We start from the raw sequence: 25,559 nt of genomic DNA on the forward strand, positions 1-25,559 counted from the left end.
ACTGGTACTTAATCCAGGCAGCACAGGCGAGCGACAGCAACAATTCTCATACTGGTAGCAACTGGTATGACAATAGACAGGAGACAGACTAGATGGTGGACAAAATGAGGACCCGACAAAGAACAAGGAACACAGGTGGGTTTAAATACACAGGGAGACAATCAGGGAAAACAAGGAACAGGAAGACTCAGTCAAGGGGCAGACAGGACAACACAGAGACTCAACAGAACACAGAAACCTAAATAAACACACAGAAAAAAAACAAATCCTCACACCCATGTGGGCCTCATATGTAAACGTCAACTGTGATCAGTCTGATTTATGGATCTAAAACTCAGTTCTGCAACTTTTTCAATCCAAAGAGACGTTTTTGTTCTCACGCCGCCAAATTTAAACTCCTTTAGATCTTCTTCCCTCTTTGTTAATGTCCATGGTGCAACAACCAATTATTACATAATTATTACAAAATATTTCAGTGGTTTCATTCTTGTTTAGTTTTTGTTACATCTTATTATGAAGCAAGTTTGGAGTTTTGGGTTTACTGAGTAACTCTAACTTGACTTCACTCATGGTCTGACCTCCGTTGTTCTGCTTCTTTAATGGTGAGCTTAATTTATAAGGAACATTTTTGGTTTCAGTTGTTGCAGTTTTGCAAAGCAAAATTTCACACATTGCAAACTGAAAGTAAATCCAGAGTTCAACAGATATGCATCTTTATATGACCGTGTTTGACCAGAGCTCAGGCTCTGTTCTCACTCTTCTACTTCAGTCGTATTTTAAAAAATATATCATTATTCTTCTTATGGGAGCTGCAGATAGTTTTATCTATGTTATTTACCAAAAGGAGTGTGTTTCTGTGACCAAAATATGCAAAAATAGGAATTAAAATAGTAAAAAAGTACATTTAGAAAAAATATTGAAAGAAGTAACCTGCATAATGTGAAGATCTAAATAGTAAAAATAACACATTGTAATCAAATAAGTGCATGGATTTAGCAGTAAACAGTGTTGCGGATATAGTTTTTCATAATATTTAGATCTGTTTGCAGTGATCAGATGAAAATTATATTTTTAGCTTATAATTTGAAATATTTCCTTTGTCAATAAAACACAAAATTTTTACTATATTCATCATGATCAAAATGATCCTTTATCCTAATTTTAGAGCATTCATTTAATCAGAACTGGTGATACCAATGCCCCCCCACAAAAAACAGGGAAGAATTAACAGCTTGTATCAAAAGTTGGCCTGAAATTTAAAGGAAAACAGAGGTTCAGTAGAAAGAGCCACCATCAGGTAGCATTGGTCCAGAACTTGATACCTGGCATATCAGATTTGGGTTTTTCAATAAAATATCATGTGTTTGCAAATAAAATTCTTAAAACATTGTGTCATCATAACCTCTTATCATTACTGTCACATCTGCTTGCAAAATCAGCTTCATGTCAAAAAGCTGCAGGATGGACAGCAAAAATCATCATTCTGCTTTATAACTTCCTCACAAAGTTATTATAATATCAGATAAGATCATTAAATATATTAAATTGTCCAGCTGAACCTCGATCTGCCTTCAGCAGTTTAAACTTCTTTTTATTTCTTGTGCAAATAGACAAAATAGAGAATAAAAATATGATCCATCCTCATTTCCCTACATTCTTTCCCTACAAGTCTTTAAAAGAATAATAATAATAAAAAAAATAAAAATAAGGCTTTCTTGAATGTTTCTGTGTTTGTGTTGACACTTCTGCTTCTATTTTCATTTTGATGCTTTTGGCTTATAAACTCTGTGATGTTTATTTCAGATAAAAATTAAGCCATCTAATAATGCAGCCACAGTTTTCTTCACGATGCTCTTACTAAGGCTAAAATCACTGATTAGAAGAATGCTTCTTTTTATTTACTTTGATATCAGCTTTAATGAGTCATTTTTTTTGTTTAAATTGACTATGTCTAAATTGAAAGCCCTTGACTCTTGATTGATAATTTTTACACATTCTTTTTTTTTACTTTTTGCTTACAAATCTGAATGTGTTGTACAAGTAAAATTAGAAATAGTGCATCCAAATATTTTTTTTATGATCCCAGAAAACAAGTTGATGTTATGAGACAAGCTGAAAAAACATCAAAAGCCTACCATAAATTGTTTTTCACTACTAAACCGTTTTAGCAAACAATTATATTATTTTTTTTAGCAAAAATCAGCTTCTGTGGAACCTGGTTCTAGTGATAATGAACTTAAATAATAATAAACGAGGAAATGAAACACAGAGAGAAATAAAAAGAGATCTAAATTATTAAATAGAAAGGATTAAAACAAGAGAAACAGATGGAAGTCCAAACACCTACATTGTTTCTCCTTTATGTTCTTGACTTTTAATAAATATTCCCTTATAAATATTCTTTCTCTATGTTTGACTTTTTCCAATCAACAAATCATAAAAGAGGATGAACATGGTGTCTAAAGTATGGTGGAGGACGTGTGGGGATATGGGCCTGTTTCTCTTTCCACACCAACCTCATGAGAAGAATGTTAACATTTCAGAATAGGAGGATATTTTAAAAGACAATTTGAAGGCATCTGCTAGAAAACTAAAAAAATGATATCAAACTGAAATTTTATTTTGATAAAGCAATTTATTGCTAATCTGAATACAAAATCTTACCAAGTATTTTTGTCCAGATTCTACTGCAAATATCGTAGTGCACTTCAAATAACTTATAATTTAGTTTATTAAACTAAATTTTTGTTTTAATTATTTCATTTACAACATGGGAAAAATGTCTTATTAGTGAAATAATCTGACAATTTTGTTAGAACTTTTTAATCAATATTAAAGGATTACTGACTTAAAACAAGCTCTTACATCTCGATGAAAAGTTACTTCTAAGTTAGTTTTGGTCTTATTTGAAGTGTATGAAGATATAGTAGAAACTAGACCAAAAGTTCTTCAGTAAGATTTTGTGTTTTTGCTGTAACGTGCGACTACAATAAAAGATTAATTTATTAAATTAGCTCTAAACATTCTTACCAGAATTTCCAACAAATTTGTTTCCATCTGTAACATAAGCATGTTTCTTCTGAGACCAATCAGATGAGAAAACCTGAACATTTTTTAGCATGTTAGAATGTTATAAACTGTTTCCATGACATAGTAAAGCTGTAAAATCCGCTACAGAAAAAAATCAGGAAGAAGTGAACAAAGTCTGGTGGCTCAGTTGGTTGGAGCCAGTTCTCTCTCCTCCTGGTTTCCTGTCCATTTACTGGTAAATAAAGGCCTTAAAATAAGAAGTGGGCAAAGTTTCCTCTTCACTCAAAACAGTCTCTGGGTGTTTAGTTAACTTGAAAACCCAGAACTTGCTCTTTTTCTGTCACAAGTGAGAGTCCTGAACAGGAAAAGGAAAACCAAACATTATTACTACTGTCACAAATACTTCTGAGGTCTTCAACTCCATAGAGAACCTATTATAATTGTATGAAATGCTATTATTAGAGCACCCTGTGGATTTGATCGGCTCAGATGAAACTTTAATGATCCCTGTGGCGTTGCTGCAGCAGCAGCAAAGCCAGGCTTTGCTCCGCTTTGGAGAAATGAACCCAGAGCAAACAAATGCAACAGAAGACTCTGCTTTATGAATAATATTAGTACATTTTGAGAAAAAATATGAAATGTTTCATGAATAAAAAAAGAAAACAGGAAAACCTTTCAGTTTGTTTAAACAACGCTTATTATTCCAGTGTAACATTTAATTTGTGTTTATTGTGTTTTTGTCCCTTTTAAGCTCTTTAACACACATTGAGGCTTTTGCACTTACTTCGGTTATAGTGTTTTATTGTTTCTATTGTCGACTTTTGTCCTTTCCATATTTTGAATGTTTATTTATGTATTGCTACAGCATTTTGTTGCAGATGTTGTTTAAAAGTGCTTTATAACTGAAATAGTAGTGGTTGTACTAATGTGTATTTTGATGATTAATGTTTGGACTTTTGAGAAGATAACACATATCAGCCTCTTCCAGTCTGCTACCATGATATGAATTGTATTAATGTTATTTGTTTACATTTGTACAGCATTAAATAACTTGAAATAATTTTTCCTTCTTTCTTCCAGGAGGCAAACACCGAATTTTACAGCTCCAGGAAAGACCTAACGTCAAAATCGAGTAATGTCTTCTCATACGTGTGATCTTAGTTTCTCTGAATAGCAAAATCACATCCTGATTTGAGGCATCCTAAAAACAGGAACAGCTTTTTTAAAGTATCAGTGTAAGGATCAGACAGGATCAGAACAAGACAAAACTAAAAGTTTTCCATAAGCAGAAACTGATTGGTCAAACACTTAAACACGTTGATCTACAATATTTTTCCAATGAAAATGCTAAAAAATTATCTTCCTGTCTTGATAATGTGGGTTATTTGGATCCAGTAAAATATTTATTTACTGCTGAAAATTAAAAATTTTTTCAGGCAGGTGACAAATCTCAACATGATTCTGTATTAGGTGGAATGATGTGTGTGAGGCTCTGACGCAGCAGAGTTTTATTCTCCTCTGAAGTAAACCATTGACCCAGCAGCTTAAGCAACACAACATGTCTGTAGGAGGTGATGGGAAACTTGAGGCAATTTTAGTGAAGCACAACAACAAATTAACAGTAGCCAAGCCACAAGCTGAGTTATGACCCCATTCAGAACTTTTAGTTTTTCGATGTTTGTTCATGACCTCTAGTTTATTTTAATTACTAGAGAGAACTCATTTATATTCACATTTTGTTCATTCTTGTTAATTTAGGAACTAATATTAAGGGGAGTTGAAAGCGTATGTATGGCACATTTTCCAGACTTTTATTTGTAAACATTTTTGAAACAGTGTGGATTATTTTTTCTTCTAGTTATAAACTAGTTGAAGTTGGCTTATCATATAAAATCCCAATAAACACATTGAAGTTAGAAAACATTACAAAACTGGAAAGTCTTATGTGCCATGAATTCAAATGGAAGTTTTTGCACACCAAGTACAAACTGAAAAAGCACAAGGACTGGTCAATGGATGAGACCATGTTAACTACACTTAGCATTACAAGAAGTTAAAGATAGGTCTCTAAATGTTATGCATCTAAATACGGAAGAAACATCTTTACAAATAGATTTTACTGAGCCACCCTACAAACCACTGGAAGCTTGAGCTTTTCACTGCAGCTGCCATAAATATCTAGTTGTGCAAATGCTACATTGTTTTTGTGGTTTGCGTTGGCAACGAGGCTACTTCTCCAACTTATCAAAGAGAGTTCTACTTTAGTTCTTAAGCAAAACTACTCAAACTTCTAATGCAAATACAACATACTTATTGTTCATGATTATTTCATCAGCTTTTCTGATAAAGCCCATGGATATTGACTGTATTTTCATGCTTTCCACTCATCTAATGCACCATTCTTTCAGAATGTTGGTTCAAAGAAATTAACTTGAATATTTCTTTGTTCTCAAAACTTTTCAGGAGCAACAAATATCAGCTGACACAACCTGTCACTGACACACCTCCTCTTCCCCCTCGGACACAGTTTCTCACAGCAGGTAAAGCTCATTTTCCTACCAGTACATTTTACGGACAGAAATTGGACGGTGGCACAAACTGTTTGTAGGAACTGAAAAAAGAAAGTGGCGCTATATGACAGGTGACCTATTTGACAATAAACTTTGAATCCCATGCAGAAGGAGAAAGCCACATATTCGCTTTCAGTCAAGCCTTCTGAAGCCAAGTTCCTTTTAATTCAAGCCACACGGCCATGTCAGTTATTTGAAAATCCCAAATGTGAGTGACATTATAAATCAGAGTTTTGTGCTTATTTTCTGGGCTTCAGTGAGGTTGACTAAAATGAACAGAACAAAGTGAATTAAAAGATGTTGAATTGAACACTGCAGATACTTTCAGAGTAATTCTTATATGAATATGTTTGCTAATTTAAAACCTAGAAAAAAAAAACTTTAATGTAATCTGTAATAAATTAACTTTCAATTTATGTTCTCAACTCTCCTGGAAGCTTGAATGTGACATAAAGACTCAAATGAGATTATGAGACATGTAGAGTTTATTTACATTCCTGGATTCTCTGAGTTTAAAGAATGAGAAGAACTTATAAACACTATGATTTGTTATTGCTTACAGCGACACATTTGTCTCTAATATATTAATAAAAATATATAATCTAGCAGCCAAAGCTGAGCTCCAGCATGTTTATTCAGCTGGTTTTACCGCTATAGGCGCTGTACAATGGCTGCTGGAAAAGATAAGTGTTTTGTTGTTGACTTACCATCCAGAAGCCACTTGCCGCATTCTTGTTGGATGTGCAGGAGGCAACACTTCTGCTTTTCAAAGATGTATGGTTGTACAATTGCACATCTGTTTTCAGTCATTTTCTCTTGCAAGTGTAGACATTGAGTTAAGGAGGCAGCAGGTCAAAGTAGGCAGAACTGAGCAGATTAAAATCTCATCATCTAAGAATGATTTTGTGCAACAAATGTAATGAACATGTTTTGTTTAACCCATAGACCGATCCAAACCTGTTCAAGGAAGCATTATAAGTCACTATTAAAACAATCTGCTGGTCACCTTTAGATAACACATCAACTAACGAAGTTGATTTGTGTTCTGTAATTCTCCACATGTAATAAGAAACTACCTAACAAGAAAGTTTATTGTTTCAGACGCCCAAAGCTATGAGAACCTGGCCGAGGAATGTGAGCATGATGACCAGAGTGACCACGACTACGAGGAGGCCCTGGACCCAAAGCTCAACTGCGTGAAGGTGCAGGAAAATCTTCTCTGCAATCATCCAAACACAAACTCTGGAGTTTCAATCGCTCAGAGCTACGAGAACCTGGCTGAGGAGAATGACTACGAGGAGAGCGTGGATCCACTGCCGGACTATGTCAAAGTGGAGGATGAAACCGAGATTCTTCCCCCTCCTCTTTGCGTTTTGGATCCAAATATAAAATGTAATCTTTCTTTAGGTCAGAGCTATGAAAATCTGGCCGATGAGGATGAGTACGAGGAGAGCATGGAGCAGCAGTCGGACTATGTGAAGGTGGAGGATGAGGAGGAGTTCCCTCCTCATCAGAGCAATGAGGCGAGGGACAACGCCTCCACTGCTTCCACCGAGGACTATGACGATATTGGAGAAGATGAGGAAGACTATGATGATGTTGCATAAGATCAAGATAAAGAAAAAGGACAAAGACTTTTTCCCTCCAACCTTCCTGCTGATAAGAGCTTTCACAGATTTATTTTGTTTCCCATCTTTAATTATTTTTCACATGTTTTAAAAAGCAGAACAGCTGGAGATAACAGTTCACTTTTGGACACTCAGTTTTACTTTTTGATTCCTACACAACTTATTTACTGATCATTTCTAGATTTGTCTATAGCCGTTTTTCAACCATTTTGGTTTAAAACCTTGTGAACTGTTTTTTTTTTAATTTTATTTTCAAAATAAAACATGTAATTTTTATGTTTGTAAATTGTACAGCATTGCATAAATGTGATTGTGTTTACAGTAGGCTAATTTTTGTCCGTCATGATTTGTGACTGAAGAAGTGAGGATGCAGAATATAGTGCAATAATGATGATTTTTAATGAAAATCCAAACCAAGAGAATAGAATCCAGGTCAGCAGCAAGGCTAAGAGCTCAGACACTGGTAGCACCTGGTTACAGAGGTAAACACAATGACATAGACAAGGACCTGACAGGGAATAAGAGACACAGGTGGGTATAAATACACAGGGAAGGTAATCAGGGGAAACGAGGGACAGCAGGGGACAATTAAGGGGTAGACAGAACAGCTGAAAATGACACAGAAACCTAAATTAACACAGAGAAAGAACCAAAACCTTACATTAACATCTCTGCTGTAGAGCAGAGATGAATATATACAAGAAATGTGAACAATAATAATAATAATAATAATAATAATAATAATAATAATAATAATAATAATAATAATAATAATAATAATAATAATAAATAGTATTAAATAATTAAAGAATTGCTTTATTTTCAAATTATGTTCTTTTGAACATATTCTTGATTTGTTTTTCAGACCGTGAAAGAGAATACAAAAAATGTTCATTTTTAGGGTTGGCCAGACCTGGAAAGAATACATTTTGAGGTGCCACAATTAAAAAACAAAACAAAACAATCAAAAATAAATAATTACTCAAAAATGTGTGACTAGATTAATATTTACAAAATAAACACTGGCAGCCTATTCATAAAAAAAAAAAGAAAAACTGTGTATAGTTTGGTATATCATTAAGTTGATTTTATGAAATTGTAGTTACTTTTATCTCTATGCATACTATCAATAAGGTTAACAATATTGAATAATCAATAAATTCTACCATATGGAAACTCTTTGGTTTTAATCACCATGTCCTTCCCAGGAATTTCACAAAAAACAATATAACTAAATCAACAATTTCCCAGTTATCCTGATAAAACCCACTTTTAAATACAACCAATTACTAAACTCTACTAAAGACTTTGGAACTATTTTCTATTTATGCAGGAAAATAGATTTAAATAATATAAAGTTAAGAACAACAATGTTTAAGTTGGAAATACAGCTTGAGGTGAGATTCATATGTTTGCAGAAACAGTGGGAACAAACTGTGTGTGTGTAACTTAGCACAGAATGCTAGCATTAAAACTTTCTTTACTTTTCTTGGTCATATTGACTTAAATATTGAAAACTCTTGATAAATCACATCAAAGAATAAGATAAAGTGAAGAAGCCTTTCTGAAAATTTCATAATGGAGTTTGAGAGAAGATTTGTTTGTTAAAGAGCTGTGAAAGTGCATTTTTCTTTAGATGTGTGTAGCGTGGAGATAACTAAAGCATTTGGAAACTAAATCCTCAGAAGTTTACAGCTCCCCAAACTGCAATGAAGTAAATCTCCCTGACATGAGCTTCTTCCTCAGACTCTAAAAACTGCACCGTTTAGACAGATGAATGTTTTATTCATAAGCTGAGGGAATAGCCCAAAACGTAAGTGAAATATTTCTGATGAATATAGTCTGAAATAATCGCGGGGGAAAAAGTGGTGGTAGAGCAAAAAAAAATTGACGTGTAAAATGTAAAACCAACTTATTATCTGATTCAAGCAAAATAGAAGTGATCCACTGAAATTAATCAGCATATCTGCAGATATTACAAAATTTTATCTTACTATGAAGTTAACATTTATCCACTGCAGCAGTGTATTAGGACCATTGTAGATAGAAAAAAGGAATACATTTCCACCAAAAAACTCATAATTTTTTAGAATAATCTCAGAAATGTTCAAACTAAGAAATTTTCTGGGGGTTTTTCTAGAAAATGTCTGAGATTGGAAATCTACTGCTTTTTTTAATATATATATAATACATTATATATATATATATATATATATATATATATATATATATATATATATATATATATATATATATATATATATATATATATATATATATATACATTGTCAAAATTGATCTTTAGGGATAATGTTTTTCTTTGTTTCTGTGCAAATTTTGGCATTTTTCTGTAAATTTGTTTAGTTCTGATGAAATATTTTTTCTAAAACTCTCTCAGTGCTTCCCTCTAGGTTGAAAAGTGGCTACAGCAGTTAAATTTTCCTGTGGTTATGATGGCACAGACACCCCCCTCCCTCCAGTAACGAGTTACAGAGCAAGCGCTGAGCAATAGTGTTTCTCAGTTTTGCGCATGTGATTTATTTCCAACTAAGACACGGAGTAGAATAACTGTGTAAAAGTCGCCAGATTTATCGCTAGTCGCTTTAAAAATGTATTTACTTGTTTAAAAAGGTCTGTATAGAGTCTGAAAAGTTGCTAAATATAGCAACAAAGTTAATAACTTAGCAGTTTAGCCCAGCCACTCAACCCCAAACATGGCCACTCCACTCATTAATTCTCAGCTCTGCCCATTTTTGGCTTAATTTTTCAAAGTTTGTCTGGCGAAAGGGGTACTTACCCTTTAAAGCTGAACTGTGAATATATTTGACCTTTTATGGTAGAAACCTTTATTGTGTTTTTATTATCATGAACTACTCCTACACATTTATGTTGTCATTGTTACTCAAGTCAAGATGAATAATTTCAATTTTTTTGACATCTAGGATGGACAGGAAGTAGAAAACACAAAATATATATTCCATTTAGCATTATTTGACCTTATTATGCATATAAGAGTAATCATTTGCTATCCTGAAAAGGAAAGTTTATCCTAATCAATGAAATTAGTCTCATAATCTATCAAAAATCAATCTCACTGGTTTTGCCCTAATGAAGGAAATAAAAATATTATTACATGGTAATTACACTTATTCATACATTTTACTCTTGACTAGAAAGAACTTTGTCTTCAAGAAATGTTACTATAGTATCAGCAATGATATCAAGTATCTAATATTTTTCATAGTGTCAGTATCAAGTTAAAGATTTTAGTATTGTGATAACCCTAACTTGGGTACATGCCTATATTTTTTACACAACTAAAATAGATGAAGACCATTAAAAGCCAGTTGGTTTTCTTTATTTTTTCTTCACCGATCTTTTGAGAGGTTCTGTTCCTTTTAAACGTGTCTGACCATATCAACATCCTTTATTATGCCTTATTTAAAGAGCAAAAAACAATATATATGCTTTGTTGTTGACTTCCACCTCTTAATTATTTGCTTGAAGCCTTTTCAACCTTTCAATTCAGTTGTCACTGTTGAAAAAGCCTTTCGGGTGTGAGGGAAACCAGAAGATCAAAGAAGTACTACCTTCATTATTATTTGCTATTTTATAATAATGGTAGAATATAGGTAATGGCTTCATCCACTCATAAAACAGTAGGTTAGTTGGTTCTTAATTTCAAGGGACCACTCAAGCAAAAAACACAACATGTAATTTTTGGTCTCTAGTCATGATTCAATTAAATTTTTAGACAGCAAAAAAAACACGGTACTTTCCATTTTTGACAGATTCATCATTAACTCTGTTCTTCAGCCCACAGGAAAGAAGAGGAGCTTTGTTTCCTCAAACCAAAGTTTACACAAATGTCTCATTGCAAATGTGGGGGTTTGAGAATCCTGCAGCCAAGACAAAATCTAAACAAGTTTGGAGGTCAGAAGAACTTCAAGAAATGGTTAAACAGAACAGGATTCCTAGACGCACACAGCTGGCATATATTGGGGAAAACCAAACTGTTGCTCAGATTCCTCTTTCAGTAGAGTCCAACAAATTATAATAAATGCTTAAATTCAGCAGAAAAGAGAACCTCTTCTATGTTGCTTTTTCTTGCTGAATCATTGTCAGAGAATGGTCAAGCCCTCAAAAGGTTATGAGGGAAACTTTTAAGTTTTCTAAGGGGAATTATTATGGATTAAAATGATATAATTTCAGTAGGATCACAGAAGGATTGTTGCCTGTATTTCTGACTTAGGGATGTGCTGCGAAAGAAACACACAGAATGAAATAATGCACAAAATATGAGTCTGAAAAGCAGAAGAACCTTAGCATAAAATAGTGATGAGACAAAACAGTTTGGTAAAGATCGATCCAAAGTTGCGAGTTGTCTTGGGCGTCCCCTAGTGGCTGTCTGTCATTATTCTGATTCCAGCAGTAGATATTATTACAATGCAAAATAAAATACAATTAATGACATATTAAAAAGAAAATAAAATGGAATGAAAACAAAACACTAAAACAGCCGTGAGCCATTACTCTTCTGACCTACATAAAGTGACTTCCCCCCTCACTAACCACATAATAATAGCATGTCAGTCATAATTTACTGCAATAGTCATACACTTTAAACATGTGGTTTATTTAAATGAGTAGCTATGCACTGGAACAAAGCCTCGCGTCTAAAAAAATAGATTATTTAGAAAGGTCCGATATCTTTTACAGTTTATTACTATAAAGCTTTTGTAAACATATATTCTTCCTTCTGAGTAAATATTTCTCATTCACAACATCAGATTTAGTTTGAACAAAATTATATAATCAGATGATCAAAAATATAAATTTGCATACTAATTTTATCTCTGATACTTTTCAGATTTGGAAGTCTGAACTTCAAAGTAAAATATGCTATGCTGCTAAGCTTTGGTGTCCGGTTATCTGAATATTAAAGATAACGTCAAAGCTATGTTGTGTTCAACTTTGGATAATTTTGGATAATGGGATATATTTTGTACCATCTGAATCTGAAAAAACAAAAATCAAAAGTGAAAAAAAATTTAATCTGAAAAACAGTTTTCAACCATTTTTTTTCAAATCTCATTTTTCTTAGTTAAAAATTATTATTACGCTTAATAAACTTCATGGCCCCAATTTAGCTCCGTACAAATCGAATGCAGAACTATAAGAAAAGCTTTTATTTTGGAAGGATCTAAAGGAAGAGTTGTGGTTTTGCAGTTTGACGCCGCGTGCGGGCGCCTCGCATTCCAATGCCATCGAGATGTGAGCAGAGTGCGGCGACTTCGCTGCTTCCCAACGCGTCTCTCCGTCTTCCAGGCGCAGTTTGTACGGGTTAAAAATGTCCAACTCCAAGGAAGGGAACTCCTGTCCCGACGGCTACCGGGCTTTAAGTACTACCGAGCTGAGGGAGCTTTTACACAGCGACGACAAAATGGACCAAATTATTCGACTCAATGAGAAGGTAGGCATCTTCTGTTACACGCTCAAACAGCCAAAGTACCGCTAAATTCATCCGCTAATTCTCCTTCTTTACCACTTCTGATAACCGTTTAAAATTTCAATTATGTGTAATAACTGAAGTAAAAATAAACGTGTGTTTTCGGTGGGCAGTTAGTGTGAAGCAGATATATGTGATGGCTCATCGATTGTCTGCGTGGCGAGCGGTCAGATTTCTAATTTGTTCCCCCCCCCCAAGGCTTCCCCACTCCCATCATATTTAAGGCTTTAAGTTTTGATTTAATGGTCACATTTATGCTCTTTTAATGCATGTTATTGTGTTTTGGTCCCTCTGTTGGGAGGAAGCATCAGATGCAGTGTTGAACCCCCCCATGCAGCGCTGTTCTGCTCTTTGTGGTTTACATTTGTCCATACATTGAAGGATTATATTATTCATTTATATTATATATTCCCTATAAAATATTCACTGGACGAAACAAATTTCAGGAAAATTCAATCTCAAACTTCTTCAAATCAATCATAATTAAGTTTTTATTGTTTTATTCCTCATATGTTTCTACCTTAATAAATAAGGATAGTAACAATGATTAAAGCTATTAGCTCGACTTTCCTCTAAAATCAAGTCACTTCACTTTTAATTCATTGCCACCAAAATAACATGTCATGGTCAGTTTTTCAGTTTGTTTTTCTGTTATGTTGTCAATTGTTGGCTGATCATGATAAAATCAGCCTCTGTGCGGGCATGTCTCTGATGACATCACAGAAGGTGGTTCTTTTGAGTTTCAATTTGAGTTTTTCTTTATGTTGTCTTTATTTTCATGCTTTTAATCAGTGAGGTTGCTAATGTCTCAAGTTCTTTACAGCGTTTGATTGCCTTGTATTTGACTCAATCCATGGGAGGTTCTAGGCGGGGTCCAACGGGGGCCAGCACCCCTGTTGTCATGTCTGAAAAGTTGCTGCTAAATCAGTTTCTTATGATGATATGTGCTGACTCAGAATCAAAAACTAATTACTGAATTAGTTGGATGAATCAAATTTTTCCTTCTTTCTTTTAACAATAAATTAAAAATTAAGGTGTTGCACTTTAAGCTTCATATTTTTAGCTTTTATTTTATTTTGTACCCACATGAAAAAACACTTAAACATGTTTCTTTAATGTTGCATTTAAGTCCCAATGACTTTTTTTTCTGATATTTTGTATTTATTTATTTATTTTATAACAATGAACATAACCACTAGAGGCAGGATGAATCCCATCAGAGCCCTGTGCGCCTCAGCTGTGAATATGCACAGGAAACAATAATTTTATTCAAATTAAAAAAAAGACTCAAACACAATTTGAATCTTTCATAATCTGAAAAAATCAATTAAAAATATTTGTACCTCCTGTGATGTCAGTGATGCATCTCGGCCCAGAGGAGAATTAGCATTTTTGTTTCCTCAGGACGCTTTTATTAAATAACTTTTTATTTTGTAAAACCCCATATTTGATTGCTCAGCTGTTTTTTGTTGTGAGTGGACATTCAGTTAGCAAGTTAAAACTGCCCCACTGTATAGCATCTTTAATTTATTTAAAGTTAATATCACTCAGAATACCCTCTTAACCACAGCTGCTGCTCCTCTAACCCCTAACCTTTCCTTAAACTCTGTCTTGATATTAAAAATTCATAACCACTGCTACGGTCGCTTTTCCTCCCACGCTATGGGACTGTATTAATACATTTATGTCCCCCGTAGCACTGGGAATGCAAACACACACTCACACAGATGAATGCAACTTATTGTGCCAACCAGGGGGGTCCGAAACTTTTTCAAAAGCTCTGTTTGTGAGGTCTTTTTCTTTAGTTTTTTTTCCTGCGGACAATAAAAAGCATACAGGAGGCTGGGTGTTCCATAGCTATGGGTGTGTGCAGTGAAACATAAACCAGCGTGGGTTTAGTCATCCTGCAGTCAGTCGTTTGAATGACTGGGGGGGTATTAGATTAGAGAATTAAGAACCTAGTTTTAAAATCCCTGAACTGGACATTTAGGTGTGTGACCATCATGTCCCAAAGAAGGTAAAAGCTGAATAATGTTGAATTTAGCTCAGAAAATTAAAAGCACATTTTATTTGGGGAATAGAATCAGGGTTTAAAGATTTGAAATTTAAAACCCTGGGATGATGGAGATTAAATAGTTGAATTTCTGACTCAGAGCTGCTGGAGCCTGGGGCTGAGATTGTCAGAGTCAACGGATGTGGTAATTAATGTGCCATTAATACCCAATACAGAGCTTGTGTGGATTGGATAATCTCAGCGATTATAGCCGGAATCACTGCAGGTGGATGCATGAAAACATAAACAGCCTCTCACTTCACTAAACATGTACAGATTGAGGAAATGATCGCGCTCTGCGGATGAACAGTTGGTTTTAGATCCTTGATTTCAAGGATCTAGTGTTTTCATTGTGTGCTTTGGTTGCTTTCCGCAACTTTATTTTGCTACATTTGTAAATTGAAGGGAAAGCTGTTGCTATGTTCTTAAGTGATGAGTGTACTTTGGCTTTTTAACCATGGACAATAGGGTTAAGGTGACCAACCTTAACCTTAACCCTAATCCAGACCTTATGTGTAATGTTTCTCATCCCGTCTCTCTGCTCAAACTGTGCGCCCCCTTGACGAGTTTGTGTTAATTATGGTTATGTAAGCTGCTTGGCTTAATCTCCGGTAATGAATGTGAATCATGACTGCTGCAGTCTGCCTTGTGCAGTATAACTCCTTACTGGAGATGCATCAGATGAGATTTCACTCAGCCAATTAAAAGTCTGCAATGAGTTAATTCCCAAGAATGGCATTGGAGAGGATGGAAACTCCTTATAGGAAGTTGTGTGTTGATAATAAAACATTGGATCGTTTGAGGGTGTTTTCACACCTGGCTGTCCAGTAGACTCGAACTATCAACATTTGTTATATTTTCAACTGCTCCAGCTCTTTTTCTCACTGCACTGTGTCAAACCAACCAAACCCTTTGAAAAACCTGTTCTCCTCCTCACCTGTGGGGGCGCTGCACAAAGAATGACTGAAGGAAACGATAGAAAAACCTCTGAAGAAGACACTGAGCGCAACTCCTTATAATTTTGAACAAGAATGAAGTGGCATCAGATTTTAGTAGTTGTAGTGTTTTTCTTTTGTCTTTGGCTAAAAACCATGATCCATTTCTTCCGTCAGCACGAGACTTGCCATTTTTTTGGTTGTACTTACCCAGAATTCCCTGCGCTACAGTCTGCTTCCTGCTTTTGGAGTGGTCTCCGATCTGCTTGGTGTTCACATGCGCATTCAGATCACCGGAGTTCACTTCAACCAAACTGAGACAGAGGTCTGCAGGTGGACCAGAGTTCACTTTTTTGGTTCAGTTACACATTCACACCTCCCCAAAAGGTCAACACTTGTTAGTGAGCAGTCATTAGCTATTTGAGAGCAGAGGTGACATAAAATAAAGTTGATTTGTATAACACATTTCAGCAACATGGCAAATCACAGTGCTTTATATGTTAATAAAAGAAAAAGCATTTCACTGCAGTAACACAATAAAGTCAGACTAGAATTAGTCAATGTTCCATTTACTACAAATCAAGGGCATCTGTAAATAAGTTTGTTTTAGCCTTGGTTTAAAGGAACTCAGTGTTTCAGCTGTTGTGCAGTTTTCTGGAAGTTTGTTCGAGATTTGTGGAGAACAGAAGCTGAATGCTGCTTCTCCATGTGTGGTTCTGGTTCTCTGGATGCAGGACAGACCAGAGCCAGAAGACCTAAGAAGTCTGGAAGGTTGATACAACAATCTTTAATGTATTTTGATACTAAGGCCTTAGCTGCAGCTAAAGGAGAACGCTGACACTGTTGCAGTAATCAGTGCAACTAAAGATAAACGCATGGATGAGTTTCTGTAGAGTAGTCCTGAAATACTGGAAATGCTCTTCTGGTGATAGAAGGGCAACTTTGTATCTGTCTTTGTGTGTCTCTTAAGGTTCAGGTCAGAGTCTATCGCCACATCCAGATTTTTGAAGTGCTTTTATTTGCTTTATTACATAAAAATAATTGATGTTTGTGTTTGAAAGGTGCTAAATATTAGAGATTCAAATCTTCTAGTGATTTGATTCTGATTTTTAGGGTCACACTTGAATTAATTTTTTATTCAGAAGCCAATTTTTCTATTCAAATGGTCCAGATATTCCGTTTAAATTATGTGACTGACAAGAGAAAAAGACGGTGTACACAAATAGAATATTTATTTAAAACAAGTCAGGTTGTATACTGTATCAAATACCATCAGTTTATGATTAAACAAAAATAAGTTTGTGCATAAAATTCTGTGACTTAAATTATCAATATTAAATAAAAAAAATGTAATTATTCAGAGCATTTTGAATCAAAATTCCCAGGACAAGGATTTGGGATTCTTAAAGATTTCTTTTTTATTGTGCACCTCTAATAAATGTCTTTTTTTGCAGATTTTCTAATAATTCTCATTAAGAGTGAAGTGTTCGAGTACCAAACTGGTGCCGGTGTTCACTTTGTTTCTTCCCATTTTTTCTAGCTTAAAAAAACACCCATAGTGGTGCTCTCTAATCTTTGCATCCCAGCTCAATATGCAGTCATCCACATGCTTTAGCCGACAATTTCCAAATCCGTTTGTGGGTTTTGTTGTTCTTTAAAATCATCCTTAAAGGCAAAACCCTGTGAAAGATCCAACAGAGTAGACTCCTTTTGTCCTGTCAGGATGTCCTGTCATTTCACCTCCAGGCGATGTGAAGTAAGTCTGAAAATCAAAGCATCAGACGGAGGGAATACACGCAAACTTTAAATGGTTTCTCAAATCAAAACAGTGAAAGTGTCACTCAAACCTGCCAGCTTAACAAATGAGCTGCAAAGCCAACCAATGACGCATCGCACATCTTCCTTTGATCCGCTTCTGTAATAAATCTCGTCGTATCAGCTTTAAACTTTTCCCTAATGTTCCAAAAAAAGACGCTGCCTTGATATTTACAGGCCAGCCCTTGGTTTCTTCAAGTCTGCTGCAAACAGATTCCCTTTCATGGAAGCAACTCCGGCCGCCGCTTTTGTCCCAGGCTGTGTGTTTAATTGATGACTGCAGACAGCGGAAACCTCGTTAGGACTCAGACTTGTCGAGGATGAAAGAGAAACGCCCATTTGCTGCATTTCATGCGGCCAGACGAGTGAAACCACAGCAAACAACGACAGAGCTGCATCTCGTCTTCTCCAGAATCCCCAAACATCGTTTGTGGAGGATAGTAAACGCTGTCAGAGTTTCCCCTCTAGCCCAGGCATCATAGTGCAGAAGATGCGCCGTCCCTCAAGACGACAGCGGTTGTTGTTGGATAAACAAGATGAAAATGAGACGTCCTTTTTATTCCTGCCGGGGGGGAGAAATGGGCTTTATAATTTCTGAAAGGATCGACAACTATGTGAGACATTCTACAAACTCCTAGGCAAGTCGCAATAAGCAATAAATAAATGAATCGCATGATAAATTAAAATGAGGTCAGTAATTTTCATTTACATTTTTCTTTTTTCTCTCGCTCTAACAAAAACTGGATGATAAATCTACAGTCCGGTGCTCTGGTTTCAGACAACACCTTTTTAGAAGGACAGTTTTATTTAGAAAGACTTCACAATTCATTTTCATTTGTTTGTTTTATTTATTTGGGCTATTTGAAATGTCTTGCACATCCTTATTCTAATGTTCATTAGAATTTAAAGTTTGATCTTTGGGAATGTGTTCTTGTATTATTATGCCATCACTGGAACATAGTCTCAAACAACAATATTATTGTTTAACGCAATAACTCCTGGGATAATTTATTGCCATCAAATTCCTCTGACTTCTATTAATGTTTTTGGGCTTTTGAAGGTTAATTCTTGAACATCTGGATTTTTTTTCTTCACCATTGCACTTCCTTGAGTGATGTCTGCCCATTCAGGGCGACCATCTTGTTTAAACAACGTATTTTACAACTTTTATTTAATTGGAATTTGAATTAAGGTAAACTCTACAAGTAATATTTAGTTAGCGTGGCCCTGATACTCTGTCATATAACTCGCAAAAGAAGACATTTAAATAAATCACTTTTTAAAAATATTTTTGTCATTTGTAATTTCTTTTGTTAGAAAACAAAGCGAGGAAAAAAAATTGATTGGAAAAAATCTGAGGTTTCATTTTTAAGCCATATCACCAGTCCTAATATGTGGGCCATTCTGTGAATTCCTTTGAACTTGGGACCGGCTTTTAAATGACCCATGAAAATGCAAGACAGATGCGGTGTGCAGCGGCAGGTCCTTCAGGCCCAAAGTGACTGCTGACCCTGTTGAGTTAGAAACGTATCCGCCCGAACCGCTGGGACGGACGAGTTTTGTCTCCCATATCCTCACAGCGAGGACATGGGAGACAGCGATCATTTGAATTATTTATGGCGTCTTTTTATTGTTGTGGTGACAGTGTGACTCTGGACCCCTCCCCCATATGTCCAAATATCTGAATCCCCTAAAAGCAGGACAGCTGCATTGAGCTCTGCATCCCAAAACGATCTTGCTTTCACGCTATTTTAATGCTTCCAGGTTTATTCTGCATGTTTGGCTGTTTGACATTTGTCTTCAGTGGCTGCAGATCAGCTTAAAGTAAATCTTTATTTTCACTTAAGCCTGGCAGCTCGGCTTTATGGGCTGCGATTTTAGCGAAGACCAAAATGTTAATGTGTTTGTTCTGAGCAGCTGCAGGGAGATTGCATATTAAAGTATAAATAGCTGATTCTCTCAGGTCTGTTGCTATCTTTTCTTTCACTCCTCTTCGTAGATTCACGAACAGCGAACCTGATGCATGTGATTCATGCATCACCTGAATACATATAATACAGTGCCTTGCAAAATTATTCAGATGCCTTGGATTTTCTTTTTTGCATGTTTTTCACCTGCAGATGGAACTGAATATAATAACACTTGAAAATAAATATCCTTTACTGTCCCACATTCTGCAAATTCACGGGTTCCAGCAGCAAAGGAAGCAGGCAGGTTTAAAAATAGGTAAAAAATAAAAAAAAGATTAGTAATAAATTAATCAGATTTTTGTCACAGAAGGAGCTCTCCTGTTTAGCAACAACTTCCTGCATAGGGTAGAAAACATTGGGTGTATTCACACCATCCCTGTTCAGTCCACTTTAATCCAAATCCAGTCCGTTTGCCCAGAAACTCTGGTTTGTTTGGTGAATGCTAATAGAACCATTGGTGAATTCTGGTCCGCCTACAAATCTGGATCATGGTTTGGTTGAAGTGAATTCTGGTGCTGTTCATATGTGACCACCAAGCAGACAGGAGACCGCTCCAAAATTAGGACCGGACTACAGCGCAGGTAATCCATGCTAGCAGGAGAAATGACTCCAAAAAGACAAAAAAAAAAAAAAAATCCTACAACTGCTAAAATCTGACGCTACTCCATTTTTGTTTACATGTCGTGAAGAAGAAAGTTGTACTTAACAAAGATCTTCTTTCTTTCTTCAGAGATTTTTGTGTTGTTTCGTTCAGTGGTTCTTGATGCAGCGCCTCTATGGGCGAGGAAGGGAACAGGTTTTTCTAAGGGTTTGGTTCATTTAACACAGCACAGTGTGAAAGCGAATCTCACCAGTAGAAAATGTAACAAATCTTGCAACTGTGGTCCCCAATCAAACCAAGCCTAGAGGAAAATCAGGTGGGAAAACAACCTAAGTCCAACAGTAGTGATGTTTTAACCAGTCCTTCTGTCTGCCTCCACCTTCATTGGTTCAAGGGGACATCCAGAGCTTTATTTGTAAAAAAAAAAACTAAAAAACTAAAAACATGCAAACTTATGCAGTTCATTTTATTTGTACATCTACATCTAAGAAATTGTGGTTGTAATATGAAAATATGTATTTTAAGCAGAAGTTTTTCGCATCTTCCTGACCGACTGTCACTTTGAGAATATGATTTCCGCTGCAAAGTTATTCCCCAGCAGGTCACTTAACATTTTGGAGCTGTTGAGTCTGTGCAGCATTAAATGATAAGATGACCTGCCGTCAAGCACTCAAACCTGTCTTCAGTCAGGCTGCGTTAAGACTAGCTGCTCTGCTTCCTGTACCTGCAGAGAGGATGAGCTCTCACAGGATATGGTCTCTCACCCATAAACAAAGCCCATCTTCTCATCGGCTCGAACAAAGTCAACCAATGTCCTATATTTGCACACAGAGACCCCTCCTAACCCCCACAGATTGTGTTTGAGTTTTCTCTTGGTTTCCAGGGAGTCCTGCTGGTGTTAAAAGCAAACATTTATCAGCCTCAAAACTAACCACAGAGCTGGCCTCATTTACAGCAGATTTCCTTCAAGCTTTTTCAGTGAAACGTTCCTAGTCTGGTGCGTCATTGTTGCTTCATATTAGAGGCACATTTTGCCACATGTTTTTAGAGTTTAAATCATCTTCTTTGCTGTCAAAATGAGCATTTCATTTTTTTAAAGACTAAACTGGTGGAAAGTATGGGAGTAGTTGAAGTTAGGCAATGGTTAGCTGTAGGTTTGGATACTCTATAAGGTTTTGTTGCACAGTGAGCATCTGAGAGATGACTCTTATGTGCTGATGTGCGGAAGAACAAATCCTAATTGTGTAGAAAATAATACGCAGATGAATTAAGATAAACTAGTAAATAATCCATAGTTTGCAGGATCTCCTGACTGAACAAAGCCTTTTTATGTTAATTTCCAGTTCAGTCTCAACAAATTTGACATCATGAACACTTACGTCCTTTTTTTATTTGTAAATGTATACATTTTTCTTTCTTTTTTTTTACATGCCTTTGTTTGAACTTTATGCTTAGAATATAAACTTTAAAGTGGAAATCATTGCTTACATTTTATTTTGTGGCATACAGTGAATGTAAACATTAGCCAGAGTTTAATGTCATAAAAGCAAAATAAACTTGTGGACGAAGATTATACTTTTAGAGATTGAAGAAAAGACAATATATTTATTAAAAATGTGTAGCTAATTGTAATCGTATAACTTTTTTTCTCTTCTTTGAATGTCCTAAAAATCACAATATAAATTTCATGTATTAATGTTATTAAGGACAAGCTATACAGGTGTTACTCCTGATGCAACCAGCAGACCTGTACTAGAAGGAAACTGAAACATTTTCTTGCGTTTTGGCCTTTCATCCACATGAAAACTCTGCTTAATATAACTAAAAATGATTATTTATGAAAACTCTGACAAAAGGGGAAACTTGTGAAAACTGGATTTGTGTTTACGTGTGTTCATAGGAAAACTGAGATTTAGGATGCCACACATTAGTCGGTGACAAATAATGTGCCAATATATCCACATACTAGTTTTTTAAATTATTCCCAATAAGCATTGTCTTATGTTTTAATGACTTTATATTCTAATATGCTACTCAAAAGTTGTTCAGCCTATATATCTGTCCTCACAAATTATGTTTAATGCCTAACAGGAAGTTGTGGTTGTTTTGAAGCAATGTGATTGGTTCAATTATTGAATTATTTGCTTACAACAAACTCGTATAGCTCGCTGAAAAGTTACTTGTAAGTTAGTTTTTCTCATAATTCAAGAGTACTCAAATATTTGCACCAAAGTAATTTGTAATATTTTATGTTTTTGCAGTTTACACTGTTTTACTGTTACACGTAGATCACCACAACATAACTGTTTGAAAAATTGTTCAAATTTGTCTTGAATGTAACATGTTTTGGCATTTTTCAGCTTTCCAAAAACAATCATCTTTAAAAAAGATTCTGGTAACAGTGCGGTTTTCTTTCTCTCAGACCAAAAATACTTGGTAAGGTATTGTGTTTCTGCAAAAAAAAAAAAAAAAAATCTAAGATGGGGACATTGTAACATTTCCGTGTGTGGAGCAGATTTATTTTCTAAACCAGAACTTTAAGGTGTCATCTGCACAGTCTTATGCACCACAAGCCCAGACTGCACAGATGTTTTCCATGCATGACTGACTCATCACGTGAGTCCGAACATCCGTCATGTTGTTAAACGGAAAACAAATTGACCTCATTTGACTCTTTTTCTTCTTCTGCAGTTCCAGGAGCTCCAGGTTGATCGGGAGATCCAGCTGACCTCCAACCGGAGCCTGGCCGAGGAGAGCCTGGCTCGACGACCCCGCCTCAACAACGGCAAGCTCCAGCTGGCAGAGAAGTACAAGGAGCTGTCCAACCTCGTAACCACATGCTGGGAAAAACAGAGTCAGCTGGGTGAGTTTGCCTTGCTGCCGAGGAGACATAGATTTAAGGATGGGGAGGGATGGGGCGATGTGGTTCTGGTTTCATGCAGCTGAAATGTCAGTGATGGCAAGGTCACTAGTTTGTATCTACGGCCGGATCGATGAACGCAGCCCTCAGCAGTCTGAAACGATTCAGTGGAAACAGCCAGAGAAATCAGTCAGAAAAGGTCGCGTCCCAAACACTTAAGGTCACAGCTAATTACACACAGTAACCCACAGCGGCTCCTCGGTGTCTTCCCTGGTAATGGCAGGAAGACACCCAAACATGATGGCTGCACTTACACATCGAAAGCAGAGCTGTGCTTTACAACGGAGTTATAGGTCAGGCTAAGAAAAAAATATGAATAAAAAAATTAAATTATGAGAATAAAGTCAGAATATAATGGGAATAAAATAATAAAATTACAAGAATAAAGTCAAGATATTACACTCATAATATCACCAGAACAAAGTTGTAGTAATGCGAGTATATTATAGGAATAAGGCCATGATAATAAGAGAATGTCAGAACAATGTCATGATATTAGGAGAAAAGCATCAGCATCAGATTATCAGTAGCTTTAATTTAATAAATTTAACTTTATTCTCAAACTACTTTATTGTCATGTTATCACTTTACTCTTCATTACAACTTAATTTTCAATATATTATCTTAGTCTCGTAATATGACTTTATTTGGGGGTCACCCTGCACAGGTCACCAGGTCATGGGACTTTATTCTTCCTGTATTATAATGTTATTCTCATAATATTAAGACTTTATGCTTATATGATTTACTTTATTCTGGTGCGAGTTGATTCTCAAAATATTATGACTTTATTCTCATTATCACTGCTTTATTTCTTGTAATTTTATGATATTATTCTGATAATTTTATTCTTTTCTTAGCCTGGGCCTCATACTCTGTAGTGTTTCCATCCCACTCAGCTCTCTGTCAGCCTCTCGGTTCAGAGACTGAAGGCAGCTTCCCATCAGAGTGCAGAGAAGCCTCTGAGTGTCTCCGAGTCGAGCCTTCATCTGCTCAGAGAAACCTCAGCATGACTGGAGTTCGGTCATGGGAACCAAATGGAGCATATCAAATGCCAGCAGGAAGCTTGCAGCAGTTGTCAAGGAATTTGTGGGCTAAAAGACGGGGAGGGGGTGCCTTGCTTCTTTTTGTTTCGGCAAGTTATTCCTTCTCAGACGACGTCGCCTCAGCCTTTCTGCTCAACTCTTATCTGGGTAGAGAAACTTTAAAGGTTCGTACACTGCGAGTCGAATCAGAAACGGGTGATGAAGTCAGCGTTCCATAATGTCTTCTGCTGCTTCAAGTTCAAGTGTGGCGTAATGAAAAGGCCAGATTTCTGCCTCAGCTGCAGTGATGGAAGTTGGGTGGAATGCTAAACTTCCTGTCGATATGCGCGCGGTGCACAGATGCTATCCCACCTCCCCGGCGAGGCAGGCAGGATGGGCGGGGGTCAGTCTTTGCGTCCTTCCTGCGCGTAACATCTGATTCTCATTTGGCTCCGTGAGCCGCTGGGGGGGGCAGCAGGACGGGAAAGATGAATGAAGCAGCTTTTCTTGACGTAAACGTTCCCAGTGGAGACGAACTGAGGAGCAGATTGTTAGACGCATCCTGCTGTTTCACTGAGGAGGATCTGTGGACAGGAAACGCTGCCAGAGCACTGCAAAAAACTAAATCTTACCAAATATTTGAGTCTAGTTACAAGTGAAAATCTCTTTGTTTTCTCTTATTTCAAGTGTACTATCGATTCTTACAAGTAACTTTTCAGCAAGAAATATGAGTTTTTTAAGTAAGTAATTCCTTAATATTGATGGAAAAACGTACAAGATTTTTTCACTTTTAGCAAGACGTTTTTCTCATGTTATAGATCAGCGGTGTCCAAATTTTTAGTATTGGGACCAAAACTGGCTAATTTAAACTACTGGAGGCCGCAAACTGTATTTAATTAGTTTAATGTAATCTTTTTTCTTTCTTTTTTTGTTTTACCTGCTTAATAATAAATATATAAAATAAACAAATAAAAAAGGGGTTCATAGTGTTTTCTTATTGAAAAATAAAGCTTTTTCAAATTAACTGGCTCATCAATTGTTTTCTATTTTGTTGGCCAAATTTATACCACTCTTGACTTGTGATTGGGGACCAAACACAATTAGCAGCCATCATGTTAAGGGCCACAAATGGCCCCTTGGCTACACTTTGGACACCCTTGTTATAACTGAAATAATGTGATTTATTAAGGAATTATTGATTAAAAACAAGCAACTTCATCTTTCTGAAAAGTTAGTTTTGTCTTATTTCAAGTATAATAAGATATTAGGACTACTAACTAGACCGAAAATACTTGGTAAGATGTTATTGCAGGGACTCCAGGTGGAGGAGAAACCTTGAACTGTCCTGGTTTTGAGTTTCTTTCTCTTAAACGTTGCAGCCACCATTAGTTTACTTTCCTCCATTATTACCTAGGCCTGTCCGATAAACGATAAATCAATTAATCGCATGATAAATTAAACCTATCGACCTCATTTTAAGTATCGGCTTTATCGTCTCTTCCT

At 36.0% G+C, this 25,559-nt stretch overlaps 2 protein-coding genes across 3 annotated transcripts in view; both read left to right on the forward strand.

The window, feature by feature from the left end:
- Positions 1-7,605, forward strand: part of scimp (SLP adaptor and CSK interacting membrane protein) — a 12,662-nt gene extending 5,057 nt beyond the window's left edge. For both annotated transcript variants that reach the window (XM_015051375.1, XM_015051374.1), the window contains exons 3-5: positions 4,111-4,162; positions 5,494-5,570; positions 6,702-7,605. In XM_015051375.1, the coding sequence (XP_014906861.1) occupies positions 4,111-4,162; positions 5,494-5,570; positions 6,702-7,207 (635 nt within the window). In that variant the 3' untranslated portion in view covers positions 7,208-7,605. The remainder of the gene's footprint in view (positions 1-4,110; positions 4,163-5,493; positions 5,571-6,701) is intronic.
- A 4,760-nt stretch (positions 7,606-12,365) lies between these two features.
- vps37d (VPS37D subunit of ESCRT-I) overlaps positions 12,366-25,559 on the forward strand; it is a 53,923-nt gene continuing 40,729 nt past the window's right edge. Inside the window, exons 1-2 of the mRNA XM_015051372.1 lie at positions 12,366-12,701; positions 22,803-22,974. Coding sequence (XP_014906858.1) covers positions 12,579-12,701; positions 22,803-22,974 — 295 coding nt within the window. The 5' untranslated portion in view covers positions 12,366-12,578. The remainder of the gene's footprint in view (positions 12,702-22,802; positions 22,975-25,559) is intronic.

The sequence above is a fragment of the Poecilia latipinna genome, unplaced genomic scaffold (assembly GCF_001443285.1).
Source record: "Poecilia latipinna isolate Pla-1442-1.1 unplaced genomic scaffold, P_latipinna-1.0 Scaffold1042, whole genome shotgun sequence".
NCBI lineage: Eukaryota > Metazoa > Chordata > Actinopteri > Cyprinodontiformes > Poeciliidae > Poecilia > Poecilia latipinna.